Source organism: Castor canadensis, chromosome 16 (genome assembly GCF_047511655.1).
Source record: "Castor canadensis chromosome 16, mCasCan1.hap1v2, whole genome shotgun sequence".
Taxonomy (NCBI): domain Eukaryota; kingdom Metazoa; phylum Chordata; class Mammalia; order Rodentia; family Castoridae; genus Castor; species Castor canadensis.
The window spans coordinates 7,189,159-7,208,172 of NC_133401.1; the positions used below are offsets into that span (position 1 = coordinate 7,189,159).

General features: G+C 50.1%; 1 protein-coding gene across 1 annotated transcript; it reads left to right on the forward strand.

The window, feature by feature from the left end:
- The first annotated feature begins 2,073 nt into the window (after nucleotides 1–2,073).
- Nucleotides 2,074–10,316, forward strand: Upk1a (uroplakin 1A). Its single transcript, XM_020167973.2, has 7 exons — nucleotides 2,074–2,392; nucleotides 4,093–4,293; nucleotides 6,512–6,586; nucleotides 6,918–7,025; nucleotides 8,619–8,798; nucleotides 9,789–9,872; nucleotides 9,951–10,316. The coding sequence occupies exons 1-7, from the start codon at nucleotides 2,312–2,314 to the stop codon at nucleotides 9,993–9,995; spliced, it is 774 nt and encodes a 257-aa protein (XP_020023562.1). The 5' UTR covers nucleotides 2,074–2,311; the 3' UTR covers nucleotides 9,996–10,316.
- Nucleotides 10,317–19,014: the final 8,698 nt, after the last annotated feature.

Here is a 19,014-nt window from a genome sequence, read left to right on the forward strand (position 1 = left end):
ATTTTTCTTTAGGGCTGGATGGAGAGTTTTCAGTAAGTCACCTTCAAGGGGGAGGGGCTAGTTCTAACATGGCTTCCTTTTGTTCACCCTAACATGCAGTAGTAAGCAACAGTAGTGAAAATTCAAGCTTGACATCAAAGTACACATGCCTCATATTACAGGGGGGAAAAAGGCTCCCTTTTGTGACTGGTGGCATGTTACTATCCCACTGATGACACCTTTTGCTTTTATTGGGCATTTTTTTTTTGGCAGGTCTGGGATTTGAATTCAGGAGTTCACATTTACAAAGCAGGTGCTCTGCTCTCCAGTCCATTTTACTCTGGTTATTTTGGAGATGGGGGTCTCAAGAACTATTTGCCCAGGCTGGCCTCGAATCTCCATCCTCCTGATTTCAGTCTCCCAAGTAGCTAGGATTACAGGCGTAGATGGACATTTTATAAAACTTATATGTTAACAGTTGCCAACTATTTGAAAATAAAAAGATTTCAAATGAATTGAAATTGACAAATTATTAAGCCAAAGTTTCAAGTGACCTTGACTTTATTTAAATTTTCTTGTGAACCCTTAATGGAAAGGTAAAAAAAAAAAAAATCCTCTTTTTTGTAGTCCTGGGGTTTGAACTCAGGGCCTCAGACTTGCTAGTCAAGCACTCTACCACTGAGCCACACCCCCAGCCCCAAAGAGTACAATTTTATATCTAAAGTGAGGTTCAGAAAACCAAATGAACCATTTTGATTGGAAAACATCTCTTGTGTCTTATGACCACGCCAGCCTCGTCAATGGCTTTTTAAGTGCCATGCTTCCTCACTTTGCATACCATGTGGGAGACCGACCTGTGGGAAAGAATTCACAATAAATGCCCCAATTTCAGGTTTCAGAAATTCTGGGGTCCTGCTGGTGGAGTGGCTCAAGTGGTAAGAGTGCCTGTCTAGCAAGTGTGAGGCCATGAGTTCAAACCGCAGCACTGCCAAAAAAAAAAAAAAAGAAATTCTGGGGTCCCAAGCCACCATTTCACTTGCGGGATCAGCCTGCACCACTAGGGGTGCCATCAGAGGGGAGTGAAGCATGCCTTGCAGAGTCCCCACTCTGAGTTCCTGCCACCATGCTGCAGCTGGACAAGCCACACCCAGAAGGCAGCACTGGGACTTGAACTTAGATCTCTCTCATTCTGTAGTCTGAAGACACACTGTGGCCTTGTCGGGAAGTGTGTGTGTGTGTGTGTGTGTGTGTGTTGTGGATGAGTTGTGTTACATGTGTGATGTGCGTGTTGTGTATCTGTTTTGTGTGTTGTGTTTTGTGTGTATGCGTGTGTGGGGTGTGTGTTGTGTATACAGTGTAGTGTGCATTGCCTGTGTGCATGTGAGCATGTGTGTTGTGTGTGTGTTGTGCCTGTACATGTGTGTGTTAGGGAAAGGGGCTGCTTCTCTCCAAGCCCGTTTGTTCAGTGTACCCCTTCTTTTTCTAGCACATTCCTTCCCCTTACTTGACACTCCTCTTGCCTTCACACATCATCTCACAGCCATTCTCTCCCCCACCAATGGCCCTATAACCAGCACCCCTTCCCCCCCCCCCCGGCCTTGTCCAGCCCTGTCCTCCCCTGCTGTGAGGGACCCCACCTGGGCCTCCCCAGGGCTCTGGCCTCCGAGAGATGGAGCCACCTGCCTAAGGGCACACAGAGTGGAGGAGGCAGTGCTGAGGTCCAGGATCCACACATGGGTCCCTTGTCCTAGGGAGAGGGACATCAGGTGGTGTACACCCCGGGGCCCACCCCGCTCCTGCAGCACTGCAGCCTGGGAACCAGAGGCCATGGTACATTGCCCTGCCCAGGTGGCCAGACATTCACACAATGTGGAATTTCAGGTCTATAAATCACTTGCGTGACCATGAAATCTGCCCTCCCTTCTGGTCTGCCTACTCGGCCTCTTGTCCCTCCTCTGAACACCCCCTCCCTTCTTGGATACTGGCCGGGGGTGAGGGAGGCGCATATATAGGGAGCAGCTGTGGGTGGGGCTGGCCAGAGAGCCAGGTGGGCAGGGCAGATGAGGAGGGGGCTCTGGGAGTGGGGACAGGCAGGGCACCTGGGAGGACAGAAGCTCAGGGGAGGCAGCGCTGAGCTCTGCCAGTGACAGCCCCATCTGAGCACAGGATTCCTATCGTGCAGAGGACTCTCAGCCAGGGCTGGGCATGGCTGAGCGCAAGCAGCCTGGTCGTACAGGAAGCAGAGGGGTCCCAGGGTAGCCGGGGCGTGGAGTGGGGAAGAAGGGTCTCTCCCTTCCTAACCTCATCCCTGTCCTGCATCCCAGGCGCGACTATGGCATTGGCAGCAGCAGAGGCCAAGAAGGGGCCTCCAGTTGTGGTGGGCCTGCTGGTTGCGGGCAACGTCGCCATCCTGGTGAGCGACCCCCAGTGTTGGGGGCTGACGTGTGTGGTGGGAGGTGGCTGCCCTGAGCCCGGAGTGGGGGTGAAGTCCGGGCCCTCAAGTCAGAGCAGCCTGGTTCAAACCCCAGCTCTACCTGTCCCCAGCAAGGTGACCTTAAGGGAGAAACCTGACTTATTTGGGCCTCCTCTTCCTCCCCTGCCATCGGTTGTATCCTTAAGTGGGTTGTTGTGTAGACACGCCTGAGTGCTGGGATTATAGCTGTGTACCACCAGTCCCAGCTTAATTAATGTTGGCTTTAAAAAAAAAAAGTGAAGTTTACATGTGGCTCTGGAGCCAGGCAAAGCTGGATTCAAATTCTGCTCTGTCACATTCTAGTTGTGGGACCTGGGGCCAGTCATACAGCCTCTCTGGCCTCAGTTTTCTCATCTGTAAGGCAGAGATTAAAGGGGGGTACTGTGAAGAGACAATGAGTTCCTGGATGAATGTGTTTAGAATAGAGTTTGGCACGAGGTTACTGTTCGTATTGGCCAGAGCAATAGGATGCTACAACTGGTAACAAAAACAATGTCACCCAAAGTGGCCACTCTGACCAGTGCCTGGTATGCAGGAAGTGGTCTCTAAGTGTCAGCTTTGACACCTTGTCAAAGGCATCCAAGAAGACGGCTCCCCTGGGCCCACCCTATAGGTAACCAGGTTCTGTTTCTCCAATATTTATTTAAGCAAATAGGAACATATATACCCATTTTCTTCCCTTTTTTGCCCCAAAAGTAGCTGGGTGTCAGTGACTCACGCCTGTAATCCTAACTAGTCAGGTGGCAGAGAGCAGGAGGATCATGATTCAAAGCCAGCCCAGGCAAATAGTTTTCGAGACCCTATCTCGAAAATACCCATCACAAAAAAGGGCTGGTGGTGTGGCTCAAGGTGTAGGCTCTGAGTTCAAGCCCCAGTACAGAAAAAAGAAAAAAGTAACCCATAGTACATCCTGTCCTGTGCCTCTAGTTTTCTCCTGCTCACACAGCCCCCATCATGTGACCATCTGGTCCCCTTCTCACGGTGCAGCCTTGTGGGTTTGTGATTTTCCTGCTGGGCGATGTGTCTATAGGTGGAGGTGGAATTACTAGGTGATACACTTGTCACTTCTGTGTCTGTGGCCATGAAGTCCCGTCCTTGGGGACTCACGCACACCACTGGTGGCCAGCAGGTTGCCCGAGTGTGTGCTGGGCTGTTGCTGTGCTGCAGGATTGGCCTGCGGTGTTTCCTTTCACCCTTTATTCTTTTTCTTTTTGGTGGCACTGTGGTTTGAACTTGGAGCCTCACACTTGCTAGGTAGGCGTTTTTACTGTTTGAGCCACTCTGCCTGCCTGTCCTTTTTTTGTGATGGGTTTTTTTCAAGATAGGGTCTCATGAACTCTTTGCCAGGGTTGGCTTTGAACCGTGATCCTCCTGATCTCTGCCTCCTGAGTAGCTAGGATTATAGGCGAGAGCCATTGGCACCCAGCTCCTTTCATCCTTGAAGTCACTTGCAGCAGGGATGTGGGGGCCAGGGCTCTGGCTGGGCCCTCCCTTCCATCTTGGCCTCTGCCTGGCCTCATCCCTGCTCTTGGGGGACCAGGGCTGTGCCACTCTTGTGAAGCGCTCACTTTATCTGGGCAGAGGAGGCCGAGGACAGGGAGGGAACTCAGTCAATGAGAGTAACCGGCTGCCCTATCTAGCTGTCAGGCCTGGCCCTGTTTGCTGAGACGGTGTGGGTGACAGCTGACCAGTACCGCGTTTACCCACTGCTGGGCGTCTCAGGCAAGGATGACGTCTTCGCTGGCGCCTGGATCGCCATCTTCTGCGGCTTCTCCTTCTTCGTGGTTGCCAGCTTCGGTGTGGGAGCAGCGCTCTGCCATCGCCGGTCCATGATCCTCACGGTGAGGGGGGCAGACAGGAAAATGATCATCACAGAGTCATAGTGACAACCGCCAGGGCCATAGTGTGAATTCCACGGGGACCTCACAGGCATTGTGTCATCACTCACCCTGTGATCTTAACCTCAACTGCTGCTCCTGTTGTACAAAGAGAAACCGGGCCACAGGGAGGGACACTCTTGGTATGACAGGAGATTCTGAGTAGCACAGCTTGGATTTGAACCCCAGCTAGTTGGTCTCCAGGGTCTGTGCTCTCATGGTGAAAGTGACAGAGATACTGATAACAGTCTACCATTTAATGAGCACTCACTGATGGCATTCGCTCCTCATGAAATACTGTTATCGTCATCGCTGTTATCATGACCCTAGTTGACAGAGATTGAGGCTCAGAGAGGTGAAGTCACTTCCCCAGGGTCACACAGCCCACTATGGCACAGCCAGTTTAAACCTGAGCAGTTCAGCTCTTGATCTCTGCCAACAACCTCACCTGCCGAGGACCTTCCCTCTGCCTGACACCAGGGCAGGCAGTTTGGAAAATAAGCTCTTTCGATCCTGAAGGAAACCCTCTAGAGTTGATGCTTTTCAATCACTCGCCAGATGGGGAAACTGAGGTTCCAAGAGGCCGAAGGCCTTTCCCAGCAGATTGGGAGGCAGGGATTCTAGTGCAGACAACATAGTGCTTCCTCTACAGTTCCTGTTAGACCTCCAGGAGCAGACACTTATTCAGTCAACAAATGTTTACAGGTCAGGGTGCACACAGCAAGCCCCGTTCTGGGCATCAGGGCTAGAGCAGTGACCATGAGAAGTGATGGGGAAGGGTGGCTGGGAGCTGGGGAAGGGCAGGGAAAGATCCCACAGCCAGAGAAAGCCAAGACCTGGAGGAGGTAAAGGAAGACTGTTCCGGCACAGGTGACAGCAACAGCAAGGGCTCTGGGGCCAGAGGTGGGGATGGAGAGGAAGGAGGGAGGGACAAGGTCTTGTGGAAGGATTCCCTCCCCCTCCCCCCTCCCCTCCTCCCTCCCCCTCTCTCCCTCCTTGCTCTCTCCTTTCTCCCTTCCTCCCTCTCTGCTTCCTCCTTTTTTTCTCACCTATGTTTAATTTTCTGGCATAACCAAAATTCACCTAACTAGTAAGAAAACAAACATAGCTGTCTGTGCCTGGCTCTCCTGTTAGCATGTTATTAACTAAGACAGAAGTTTGTCCTTTTTTTAATTCTTTATGGAAAACTTCTAAGCAGTGTGGGATCTTGCCAGAGACCCTGGTACCCATCACCTGGTTTCAACTCAGAGGGACTGGCTTCCTGCTTGCTAGGCAGGCTCCACCACTTGAGCCACTCCACCTGTCCTTTTTTGTGATGGGTATTTTTGAGATAGGGTCTCATGAATTATTTACCCTGGCTGGTCTCAAACTGAGATCTTCCTGATCTCTGCCTCCTGAGCAGCTAGGATTTCAGGCGTGAGCCACCAGCGCCAGCTCACTGGTTTTCTTCCTGCCATCTCCATGAAGCAGATTCTAGACGGGGTGTCTTGCCTGTAAATACTCAGTGCGCACTTCCCCTGCCTTAAGGACATTGTTTGAGAGTAGTCAGGTGTAAAGCAGAGTCCTCCCACCTCTGGGCAGTGGAGGGACTCCTGCTGTCCTCCTGGTTCTGGGAGGGCTGGGACAGGCTGAGGGCAGGGAAAGGCTCTTCCCAAAGCCCCAACTATGGAGCCTTTTGTTTTTCCCTGGGTGCCAGGGGCACAGCCCCCAGAATTCACCCTAATTCCTTCACATCTGCCAGCACCCAGTCTGTACTCAGCTGTCCTGGCTGTCTGGACAATGTCTACTTTTTTCTTTCTAGTGGACACTGACTGTATTGACCCCAAGCCACTCGTTAACTTTGGGAAGGAACACATTCTGTTGGTTTGGTTGATTTCCTTTTCCCTTCACGTTTTATTACAAAACATTTCAGCCACACAGAAAAGCAGGAAAGCTTGTACAATGAACACCTGTCAATAGGTGTGACCATTCACACTCCAGCCCACTTTTTAAAAATTGTTATTTTATCTTATTATTTTTTTGGGTGCTGGCCAAGCTCACCCATGCTAGGCAAGTGCTCACACTGGGCCACACCCCAGACCCACAAATTCCATTTCCCCCCATAGAGCCATCCCTGTCTGGGGGGGTTGGGGGGGTGGGGGGGTGTCAGGCTCCGTGCTGATGCCTCCCCCAATGTCCCCAGTACCTGGTGCTCATGCTGGTTGTCTACATCTTCGAGTGTGCGTCCTGCATCACGTCCTACACCCACCGTGACTATGTGAGCGGGGGACAGGGGTCCTGGAGAGAGGGAGCAGGGTCCTCTGGGGGGGTGTAGGGGGGTAGGGCGGAGGGAGGGGAGTAAGGGCGGGGAGGGGGGAGAGGGGTAGGGGCCTGGGGGACAGGGCAGGGTTGGAGGAGCAGCATTGTCCCCTAGAGGGTGCAGGGTCATGGTGGGGAGGCCAGGGCCCGGGGGAAGGGGCAAGGTCCTAGGGTGCAGGGTCCCCAGGGCAGGGGACAGGGACCCCGGGGGAGGGGGCAGGGGCAGGAGTGGAGTAGGGCAAGGGTCCAGTAGGCGGGTCAGGGACCACTCGGCTCCCCCAACCCCACAGATGGTGTCCAGCCCGTCCCTGATCACCAAGCAGATGCTGACCTTCTACGGCTCGGACACCGACCAGGGGCAGGAGCTCAGCCGCCTCTGGGACCGCATCATGCTAGAGGTGGGGTGCGGGCGGGGCGCCTGTGTCCCGGAGGTGGCCAGGGCTCGTCCTGCCCCTGTGCTGGGATCCCGAGGGGGGGGGGTGGACGGGAGGGGGCGGGGCGGGGGGGCATCGTCACGTCCAAGTGTCGCACGTGCCTGGGGTCGCACGGCTGGTGAATGGCAGAACTGGGATCCAGAGGACCGCGTAGTAAGGAATGGTAACAATAACAGTCAGAGGAGCCATTCTTTGCTCAAACCCAGGGCCAAGGGTCCTGGCACCCCCAGCCAGGACACTTAACTTTTCTTTCTTTTTTAAATTTTTTCTTTAATTTTGCAGTACTGGGGTTTGGACTCTGGGCCCACGCCTTGAGCCACTCCACCAGCCCTTTTTTGTGATGGGTCTCCTGAACTGTTTGCCGGGCTGGCTTTCCACGACACCCTCCTGATCGCTGGCTCCTGAGTGACTAGGATTACAGGCTGAGCCTCCGCTGTCCCCACCCCAACACTAACTTTTCTTCAGCACGGTTCAAAGCATGTAGATGTGGGGAGGCTAGAACCCAGGGCCTCACATATGCCCTGCAGGTGTTCTACCACTGAGTCACACTACACCCAGCCCTCAAAGTACTTTTTTTTTGTTGGTGGGACCGGGGTTTGACCTCAGTTCAGGCGCTGTTATGGTAGCTCAAGCTGGAGCCACTCTGCCAGCTCCCTCAAAGCAATTTTAAGGCTTATTTAATTGTCACAAAGACCCCATAGGGAGACCAGCTTTTTAGCGATGAGGTAACAGAAGCAGGAGGTTGAATGGCTCCAGTGAGATCCCTCAGTTGGTGACTCATAGAACTAGAAAGATTGGAACCCAGACTGCTGGGTTCCAGAAGCCATGCTTTTATTTAAATCCAATGCCTGACAAGAGAAAGAAACTGAGGTGTTAACTCCACCCAAGTCACACCGCTGGCCAGATGTGGAACCATGTCTGAAGAATGCACAGGCCTGTCCTCTAATCATTCAGGGGCCACAAATGAAACACCCACTGGAGCTGAGCATGGTGGATCATGCCTGTAATCTCAACACTTGGAGGCAGGAGAATCTTCAGTGAGTTCAGAACTAGGTTGTGCTACACAATGAGACACTGTTTTTTAAAAAACAAAAAGATCGCAGTTTGAAGCCAGCCCAGCCAAATAGTTTGTGACACCATATCTCAAAAAAAAAAAAAAACCCATCACAAAAAAGGGATGGCGGAGTGGCTCAAAGTGTAGGACCTCAGTTCAAGTTGCAGTACCTCAAAAAAAACAAACAAACAGCAACAACAAAGAAATGTGGCCAACAAAAGCCAGAAGGCTGCCTTTTGTTGGCATAATTGTCAACAAAAGATTTTTAAAATAAATCATTAGTGTGGATTTGTGCCAAATCTCCCATCAGCCTCCTGGTACTACACCAAAGAACCACCTTACTCTTGTTCACTCGCACACAAAGAAGCTCGTACTTTAAGGCCCAGCACAAGCTGGGTCCAACTGTGTTGAAGCCAGCCTTGACTCTGCTTGCTGTGTGGCCTCGGGCAAGCAGAGGCCCCTCTCTGAGCTCCATCCAGCCTCACCCCCAGCTTTCCCTGCAGCAAGAATGCTGCGGCACGTCTGGTCCCATGGACTGGGTAAACTACACTTCAGCCTTTCGTGGGGCCACTCCGGAGGAGGTTTTCCCCTGGCCCCCAGTGTGCTGTCGCCGGACAGGAAACTTCATCCCCCTCAACAAAGAGGGCTGCCGCCTGGGCCACGTGGACTACCTGTTCACCAAGGTGTGTCCCCTTCTGCTGCTGCACTTGGGTGTCCTTCTCCCTCTCCTCTTTCCTTTACCTCCCCTCCCTCTGGATCTCCCAGCTCTGGGCAGGATGCACGTGGGGTGTGTCTGACCCAGACCTGGGTGCAGGAAGGAGAACAGCCCCACCGTAGTAACCATGGCGCTCGGCCAATAACCCACGCTGATGGACTCTTTATTTTTCCCAGGCCTGTTCTCATGGGCTTTCAGTTTTCATCTTCAGCACAACCTTAGGAGACAGACTAGAGCGACCCATGTTATAGATGGCAAAACTGAGTGGTCACTCGGTGTGAGGAAGGGAGCCTGGACTTGAATTCAGGCCATCTGGCTTCACTGAGTTCTGTGACAGAGAAGCCAGGAGGGTGGACTAAGAAGAGAACGGGCCCCAGGGGTCCCTGCAGCTGCCCGGGTCCTAAGGCAGCATGTCTTAGAGAAGGTGTCATGCAGGGGGAGTCCCATGCAGTCTTACAAGTGTCATCTCACGGAATCCCTGTTTCTGCTCTCAAGATCATACTTCCCAGATGGGGAAACTGAGGGGCAGAGGGCCAGAACCATATCTGGTTCCTACCCTGACAAATGACAGAGCTGGCCGGCCACTTGATTGTGCCTGACTCAGAGCATGTGTCCTGAACTCTCCAGGGCAGGGTCCACATGAAGCCACCTTGGCGCCCCACTCAGCCTCCTCCAAGTGAGCACAGGTCAAGTCCTTGGGGCCCATGGGCAGCATGGAAAATGGCCTTCCATGGACGCTCTCAGACTGCGGTAGCCGCCATTGGGGCAGCACCTGCTTAGCCAGTGCCCAGGCTCCCCAAAGTCCCCCTGGTTGGGAGACCTGCTGCCATCCCCACCGCACCGCACAGTGGGGGAAGCCAGGTTCCTTCTCCAGGGTCCAGGGACTGGCCTTCAGCTGCCAGCCTCCCAGGGCCTCTCCCCAAGCCTTGCGCCCCACCTACCACCCTCCCTCCCGCAGGGCTGCTTTGAGCACATCGGCCATGCCATTGACAGCTACACGTGGGGCGTCTCGTGGTTTGGGTTCGCCATCCTGATGTGGACGGTGAGAAGCGGGGAGCTGGGGGCTGGGGGGGATGAGGTGTGGCCTGGAGCACCCCCTTCTCACTCCCTCCTCATCCAGCTCCCCGTGATACTGATAGCCATGTATTTCTACACTACGCTCTGAGCGACAAGAAGGGGAGGCTGTGGATGTACCCTGGCCTTCTGCTGCCGCCTCCTTCAGCTGCCGCCTCTCCCCTGTCCCCCTCCCCTCCTCCACTCCCAAGACCCCTCTTTAGGCTTCTGAGTCCTCCTGGGCCATAGGGGGAGGACCCAGCCCCTGGATTTGTGACCCCTGAACCCTGAACCTTGACCTCATTTCCCTGGCTGATTTCTGGCCCATCTTTTGAGTGACAGCTGAAAGGTCCTGCCCCAGGGCACTTCCCCGAAAGAGCCCTCCTTCCTGGCTCCCTGAACTTTCTCATGGCTGTGTCCCAGAGCTGCTGAATACCTCCAGACAGCCTGGTTAAATTTGGTAGTGAGGATTTCCACATCTGTATGGTCATTTGCCATCCCCATTGTCACCCAGCATGGACTCAATAAATCCTGGCTGATTGGATGAGAGAGTGAATTTGTTTTCTTTTGGGGGCAAGGGTGAATGAACAAGACCTCTTCCGATGGGAGTGGCATTGATAAAGCATAAAATGGAATTGATTGGCTCATGTCATTAGTCAAAAGAGCCAGCTTCAGGTATGTCTGGATCTAGGAGTTCAATCCAATTTCCCAGGAAACCTGCTTCATTCTTTGATAGGTTTTCTTCCACTACACCAGACTGAGAAGAGGTCTGTCTCCCAGTAGCTTTAGCCAAGGTCACTCACTGTCTGGGTTTGGAGCGACAGCTGGAAGCCTGCTGAGGAGAAACCAGCAGTGGGTGGGGGCAGGGAGCTTGTTTATGGAAGGGGCTGATGAGAAGGTGCAGGTGATTCATCTCCTCCTTCCAGGGACTTCAGCTTCCAGCAGGTTCTCTGCCAGTCCATGACAGCAAATGGTGTAAAAACCTCAGCATCACTCTTTTGTCCTGTTTGGATCAGTCCCATCCAGGGGCCATTGTTGCATCAACCAGGAGGGCCTGGTTCCCTTTCCCACCAGTGGAGTTTTCTCTGGGCCCCTATTTACTTCACTGGTCTGCAGATGTCCTGCAAATGTGGAATTCAGTTTTCAAAACTTGACCTAAAAATTCTGTCATAGAAAAAGGGCTAGGAGCATGGCTCAAGTGATACAGGGCTTCCCTAGCAAACTTGAGGCCAGGTTTGATCCCTACTACTGCCTCTCCCCACCAAAAAATCCAACAGCTGTCACTTTGACAGCTGTCAAACTGTGGGCCAAGCATCTAGTTCAATATGTTTGGTTTCCTCAGCGGTGTTTCTGGGCTATGCTAGTAGCAAGAACTTGTCAGCCTTGGCCAAACGCAAAACCATCAACTATTTTTTTAATTTTTTTTGTGGTGGGACCAGGGCTTGAATTCAGGACTTTGCTTGCAAAGCAGGTGCTCTATTGTTTGAACCACACCTCCAGTCCATTTCATTCTGGTTATTTTGGAGATAGGGTCTTGTGAACTGTTTGCCTGGTCTTGCCTCAAACTTCAAACCTCCCAATCTCAATCTCCCAAGTAGCAAGGGTTACAGACATGAGCCACGGGCACCCTGCCCAAGTATCAACTCTTACACATAAATTTTTCTTGGTATTTTATACTTTTTTTTTTTCAGTGTTACTGGAGTTTGAACTCAGGGCCTCACACTTGCTAAGCTACTTCACCAGCCCCTGGTATTTTATAAATGGTATGTGTTTAGATTATATTAAAATAAAATTGATTGTAGACATTGAAAAAAACTATAATGCCAAAAAAGTCACTGTTTATTTAGGAAACAGGGCTGGGGGTGTGGGGTCAAGTGGTAAAGCACTTGTCTAGCAAGTGCCAAGTCCTGGTTTCAATCCCCAGTACACATTTTAAAAAAATATAGAAGCAACACAGCAGCCTGGCACCAGTAGCTCACACCTATAATCCCAGCTCCTTAGGAGGCAGAGATTGGGAGGATCAAGATTTGAAGCCAGCTCCAGGGAAATAGTTTTCGAGACCCTATCTCGAAAAAACCCATCACAACAAAGGGCTGGTGGAGTGGCTCAAGTGGTAGAACATCTGCCTAGCAAGCGTGAGGCCCTGAGTTCAAACCCAGTTGTGCCACAAAAAAAACCCAAAAAAAAGTAAAAGCGCATATAAAGATCATCACTATAGTAACCGGGGCGGCCATCAGTAGGGGACTGGTTGAATCACCTATAGTATGTCCATCTTTAGAACACACATAGTACAAAACAATGACAGAGCTCTGTTTCAGCATGGAAAAGGGGGCGTGGCTCAAATGGTAGAGCGCCTGCCTAGCAAGCACATGGCCCTGAGTTCAAACCCCAGTGCCACACACACACACACACAAAATTAACTGATTAACTAACACATAAAATTGTACATATAGATGGGGTAGCGTGTGATGTTTTCATATATGTACACATGTGAAATCAGGATAAACATATCTACAAAAACATTTATCTTTGCTTTCTCCCCGCTCCCTGCCCTATATTGGGGTTTGAACTCAGGGCCTACACCTTGAGCCACTCCACCAGCCCTTTTTTGTGAAGGGTTTTTTGAGATAGGGTCTCATGAACTATTTGCCCGGGCTGGCTTTGAACTGCAATCCTACTGATCTCTGCCCCCCGAGTAGCTAGGATTACAGATGTAACCACTGGCACCCAGCTCTCCTTTCTCTTTGTGACAGGGTCTCGAGATGTAGCTCAGGCTGGCCTCAAACTTGCAATCTTACTGCCTTAGCCTCGCCATCCTTTCTTTTTGGTAAAAACATTCAAAATCTTTTCTTCTGGCTTTTTGAAATAGACAACACATTATTATCTGTGGGCACCCTACTATCCAGTGGCAAACCAGAACTTCTGGCTCCTAACTTAGTCCCCATCGAACTTTGTAAAGAAATGCGTAATGTTTGTAAAATAATGTTTAAGAGAATGAGGGGGGCATTTTAGAAAATCAAAATTCATTTGCAAACTTCCTATTTAAAAGATTATAAAAATCTAGGCTGGGCATGGTAAGATACACCTATAATCTCAGCTGCTCAGAAGTGGAGGCAGGAGAATCTCAAGTTTGAGGCCAGCCAGGGCAAAGGTACTGGTAAGACCTTGTCTCAAAAACCAAAATAAAAGCAAAAGGGCTGGGGATGTAGCTCAGTGGTAAAGCACTTGCCCAGCATGTGAGGCCCTGGGTTCAATTCCTAGAGCAGTAAAAAAAAAAAAAAAAAAAGAATAAAAAATGTAATTTGTTTTACTGCTGGGAGTGTTCCACTCCCAGTTACCCCGTCCCCACAGTCTGCTCCAGCCCCCTACTTAGTTCACACTGCTAGCACAGGTAAGCATGTGGCTTTCCAAAGGCTCACATGTTCACATCTGTACCTCCTGGCACTCATGCTTGAAAATACGTCGTGCTTTTATGGAGAGATGTCCAGTCCCTGGGGTCAGCATGTGACAGTTAATGGAGTTGTCAGAAACTGAAAAGCAGAAAATCAATTTTCCCCGAAAAAGAAACCACACTGCAAAATATTTAATGGTGTGGGAAAATTTCTCAGAAAAATTGTGAACTTGATAAATTGTGGCTTGAAAAAGGCAGGTGACTTTTTTTTCCAATAAAAATATAAATATAGGGCTGGGGGCACAGCTCAAGTGGTAAAATGCTTACCTAGCAAGCACAAGGCACTGGCTTCAATCCCAGTAAGAATACACAGGAGTGAGCTGAGTGAGCATGGTGAGACATGCCTGTAATCCCAGCACTCGGGATGCAGAGGCGGGAGAATTATAAGTTGGAGGCCAGCCTGGGCCAAATAGTGAGACCCTGTGTCCAAAAACGTGTGTACCTGTGTGTGTGTGTGTGTGTGTGTGTGTGTGTGTGTGTTTGTGTCTGCATTAAAATGAAAACAAAGCAAGAAAACCCCAAGTTCTCCCAAAGGTTAGCACTGGTTATTAAGCAACAGGAGAAACTTACAGGTTGTTTTTTTTTTTTAAATTGCATTCCTTGGGTAAAATTTGGTGTTTTCCAGGTTTTTAAATGATGATCATCGCTTTTGTCTTTTGTCCTCCAATGAAATCCAAGAATTTTTTTTTTTTTTTTTCAGTACTGGGGCTTCACCTCAGGGCCTACACCTTTTTTGTGAAGGGTTTTTTGAGACAAGGTGTCATGAACTATTTCCCTGGGCGGGCATCTGGCTAAAACTCAAGAATTAAATGCTGATGACAATCCCACTGGTGGCTGGGAGAAGTATGTGGAGGGAGAGCTGTCTATTAAACATTTTCAACCTTTATCCAAGCAGCTGGGGCCAGCCAGGCCTTGCGTGCTCAGGTAGGCAGGCCTCCCTCTGTCCCAGTTCTGCCACACCCTCTCTGGCTTCAGCTGGCCTCATACGTGCCGGTGTGGGTCAGCAGGACGAAGCAGTGCAGCTTGACCAAGATAGGCTTTGACTGGCAGGACAGGTTTATCTGCCCTGGCCCCTTACTCAGAGGCCAGTGCCTGTGGGTAACAGGGGAGCAAAGAGGTGAGGGCCTGGTCAGGGCTGAGACCAGGCAGCCATTCGGTGATACTCCTTCAAGACCATATCCCTCCTTGGCCCCCAACCATCTATGGCTCCCCAGTGCCCTCAGCAAGGCCTCACTGCTTACCTGCAGTGAGAGGCCCATGTGACTTGATCCTTTGCCACCCCGTCAGGCTTTTCTCTCTGTCCTGTCCCACTGAGCTAAGCTCTCTGTCACTATCTGAACTCACAGAATGGGAAGAATAAACTACAATGTTAGACAGCAATCCAGCCAGGTATGCACTTTTGAATATTCATTTTTGCCTACACACTGCCCATGAGGGAAGATTTTTGTGTGTGTGTGTGTGTGTGTGTGTGATACTTGGGTTTGAACTCAGAGCCTACACCTTGAGCCGCTCCACCAACCCTTTTTTGTGAAGGGTTTTTTCAAGATAGGGTCTCACAAACTATTTGCCTGGGCTGACTCCGAACCGCTGTCTTCCTGATCTCTGCCTCCTGAGTAGCTAGGACTACAGGCTTGAGCCAACATGCTTTGTACTTAATGTAAAAGCCACACCCCTTTGGCCCAAGTGATCCCACCTCTCGGAATCTATCCTGCAAAATGCACTCAGGAGTGTGTGCATAGACCTGGGAAAAAGGAAACAAACAGTAGAAACTGGCAGGTGTCATGCACGCTGTCATCCCAGCGCTGGGGGGGGCGAGGCAGGGGGAATGTAGGTGCCAAGCCAAGGACTGGGGACGTGTTGCCTAGTGAACTCAAGGCCCCAAGTTCAAACTCCAGTACCATTCCCCCAAAAAAGAAGAAAAAGAAAAAAAAATTCAAGGCCAGTCTGGGCTACTTAGACTCTGTGGAGGGAGGGAGGGGGGAGGGAGAGGGAGGGAGGAGGTTGGAGTGTAGCTCAGTGGTAGAGCCCTTGCCCAGCATCACACACACACACACACACACACACACACAGCAACAACCAAAACACCATCTAAATCTCATTAGTACTGAACCCATTAAAGAATTCACCATAGGACACCATGCAGCTGTTTAAAAGGAACCACATGTATATTTGACAATATGAATCCATCTCCAAGATACATTGTTCAATGAGAAAAATGCAAAGCCCAAAATTAAAAGAATGCTAAATTCAGTGATATCCTAGACTGGATCCTGGAAGAGGAGGAAAAAGACCTCATGCAGTACAAAGAGAGTGTGGAGTTTAGTTAACAGACTGTCCCAGTGTTCATTTCTAAGTGTTGAGAAATGTTCCCTACTACAAAATATGTTAATTTTGGAGTAACTAAACTTAAGCATACACATCACTCTCTATATTTTTTCTGTAAACCTAAAATACTTTCAAATTCAGAGTCCTTTTTTTAAAAACTGAATGTATGTTTCTGGTTCAGGTTATCAGTGGCTCACTGAATTGATCAAAAATGCTTTTACCAGTGTCAACCAAGTGCTGGGCACCAGTGGCTCACAGCTGTAACCCTAGCTACTTGGGAGGCTGAAGGTTCGAGGCCAGGCCTAGGCAAAGAGTTCAAGAGACCCCATCTCCAAAAACAACCAGAACAAAATGGACTGGAGGTGTAGCTCAAAGGGTAGAGCACCTGCTTTGCAACCTCGGAATCCTGAATTCAAACCCATCCAAAAAAAAAGAACTGTCAACCAAAATGGATTTTTGATTGTGGTCCCCTGGTTCTGGTTTAGCCCAGAACCACTGGGCTAAAAGGAGTCCTGAGTTAGAGACAGGAAGAATGAAATTTTCTAGAAAGATGGAAAGCCGGAGGTGGTAATAGTCCTCTGGAAACTGAGGATGCTGGGGTTTGAACTCGCTAGGCACTTGGGTCAAGCCTCCAGCCCCTTTAGTTATTTTTTGAATAGGGTCTGTTTTTTACTCAGGGCCAGCCTTTGATCCCCATACTCCTACCTACAGCTCCCAAATTTCCAGAATAGCTGAGATTACAGATGTACCTCACCACGCCCTGCCCCAGTGTGGTTTTAAATGCTTGGAGTTCAAGTTATGAATGAGAAACAGAAAAGTCCTATTGTGCACCAATTTCCTTAAACGGAAAGTTCTGCAGTTCTGTACGGCCTTGGAGCACGCTGATATAAATCCGGGTCATTCAAAGGCAATGTTACTATAAGAACTGAGCTTTTCAGATTTGGTTTGAGCCTGCCTTTTGCAGACATGTCACTGATACCTTGTGGCCCGGGGACAGGGACCTAGGAAACGATGCTGAGGCAGGTTGCAGCTGCCCCTTCCTAAGGGGCAAAACTGTGAATATATTTTTAGTAAATTGTGCATATCACCAACTTCTTCATGTGTGCATTCACTCTTTCCAGAGTTTACGGCTTGCCTGACAGGCACATCAGGCGCTGTTCTAGAATGTGAGGATCCAGCCCGGAGGAAATCAGACTTCAGTCTCTCCCTGTATAAAGCTTACCTTCTGAGGACAAGGGCAGATAGATTAAAAAAACAAAACAAAACAGTAAAGCTGGGTGTGGTGGTGGCATCTGTGATCCCAGCCCTGGGGAGACTGAAGGGGGAGTTCAAGGTCAAGGTCAACCTAAACCACATAGAGAATCTCTCTCTCTTCCTCTTACAGTACTGGAATCTCTCTCTCTCTCTCTCTCTCTCTCTCTCTCACAGTACTGGGGTTGGAACTCAGGGCCTACATCTTCAGCCACGCCATCAGCCCTTTTTACTGGTGTTTTTTTTTTTCGAGATAGGGTCTCCTGAACTATTTGCCCAGGCTGGCTTTGAACAGCTCTTTTTTTTCTTTTTTTTTTTTTAAAGGGCAGGGTTTGATCCCTAGCACTAGTACTGTGAGAAAGAGAGAGAGAGAACCAAACAGAGACTTCAGCACCACCCTGGTGTTCAGACTGGAAGTTTGAGCTTCCAGAGGTGGCATGGTGTCCCTTCTGGATTGTTCCCTGTCGGAGGCCTCACTGTTCCATCCATGGGCACGTGCCTGCCCTCAGAGCAGGGATGGAGTCAGCTCCATCCCCAGGACCCATGTGCCAGCCCAGCGCAGGCTCAGGCCCTAGACTCTGGGGACAGAAAGGACCACTATCCCCCTAACCTTCCTCCTGACCATTCGGTGACAAGTGGCTGAGAAAGCATGGAGAGTTCCCTGCTGCTTTATTGCTATCAGGGCCCCATATGTCACTTACACTGATTGCTGCTCCGGTTGGGTTAGACCTGGCAGACAGAGGGTGCTAGAAGGACACAGCAGGGACCCAGGATTCTCATCCTGGTTCCAGCGCTTTGGCCTTCCTTCAGGCCACCGGGCCTGGGCTGTTTCTCTTCTTCGTATTGCCCACGACCTCCAGTACCTTCCCCAGCCTAGCTAGGGACAGCCCACTAACACCAGAGGAGATCTATTACACACATGAGGTAGAACCTAACTTCTCAGATCCTCTGCACATGGAAACAGAAACATGCAAAACAGAGAAAGTAGAAAAATAAGAAAGTACTTTTTTTTTTTTTCTTTTTTAGACAGGGTCTTGTTATGTATCCCAGGTTGGCCTCAAACTCACAATCCTCCTGCTTCAGCCTCCCAAGTGTTGGGATTACAGGCATACACCACAAGCCTGACTTAGAAAGTGGTCTTTGTGAAGAGACACTCAAAACCTTACTTTTAAAAACAGTCAAAAGAAGATCCCTGGCATTAAAATTCATCTCATAAAAATGCCTTCTGAAAATTGAGGAACCTCATCTAGAAATGAGAAAATTTTCAATTTTCAAGTTCTATATCCAAAGTCAAGGCAAGTGGTAACTGTTGCCTAAAAATGACTCTGGTCCAGAGTGTATCGGGCTTTTGTTAATAAGCCCAAAGCACACTGTCTTAAAATAGTAATTTTTAAGCCCCCAATTCTGTGGGACCACCTGACCTGCGCTTGACGGGGCTTGTGATGGGGTGTCTTGGGGGCTGGTCTAGGATGGCCTCTCACACATGAGTAGCAGTTGGTGCAGGTGGCTGGGGTGACGCCTCTGAGCAGGCCACGTGTCTACAGCAGGCCAGGCCTGGGTCATTCGCTTGGTGGTGCAGCAAGCAAGGACACAACCCCGAGACCACAGGTAGTTCTAGGTCTCCGCTTTTGCACATTTGCTTGGCTAAGCCCAGAGTCAGTGTGGGAGGCGATGACCCACGGGTCACAGACATGGAGGAGAACCACAGCAGCCATTTTAAAAGCAACCTGCCATGGTTACAGGGGATGGAGCATGAAGAAAATGTAGCAGAAGTCCCCAGCAGAGGTGGTCCACTGCCTCCATCTGAGAGGGCTCCACTGTCAAATAGTGCCATAAGCGGCCTGGACCTTGGGCCATCCCTCAAGAAACCATCTGTTCATAAACAGCGCTTTTCAACACTTCAGATACCATAGAAAGTTGAGAAAGCAATGGTTTCACCTATTTTTAAATTCACCACACCAGGTGAGGTGGTACACACCTGTAATCCCAGCACTTAGGAAGCTGAGGCGGGACAACTGTCATTTTTGTTTCCTATCCACAATGCATTATTCTATTTATTAATGTTCTACTTATTCCACTGTTCTATCATTCATCCATTCACTCA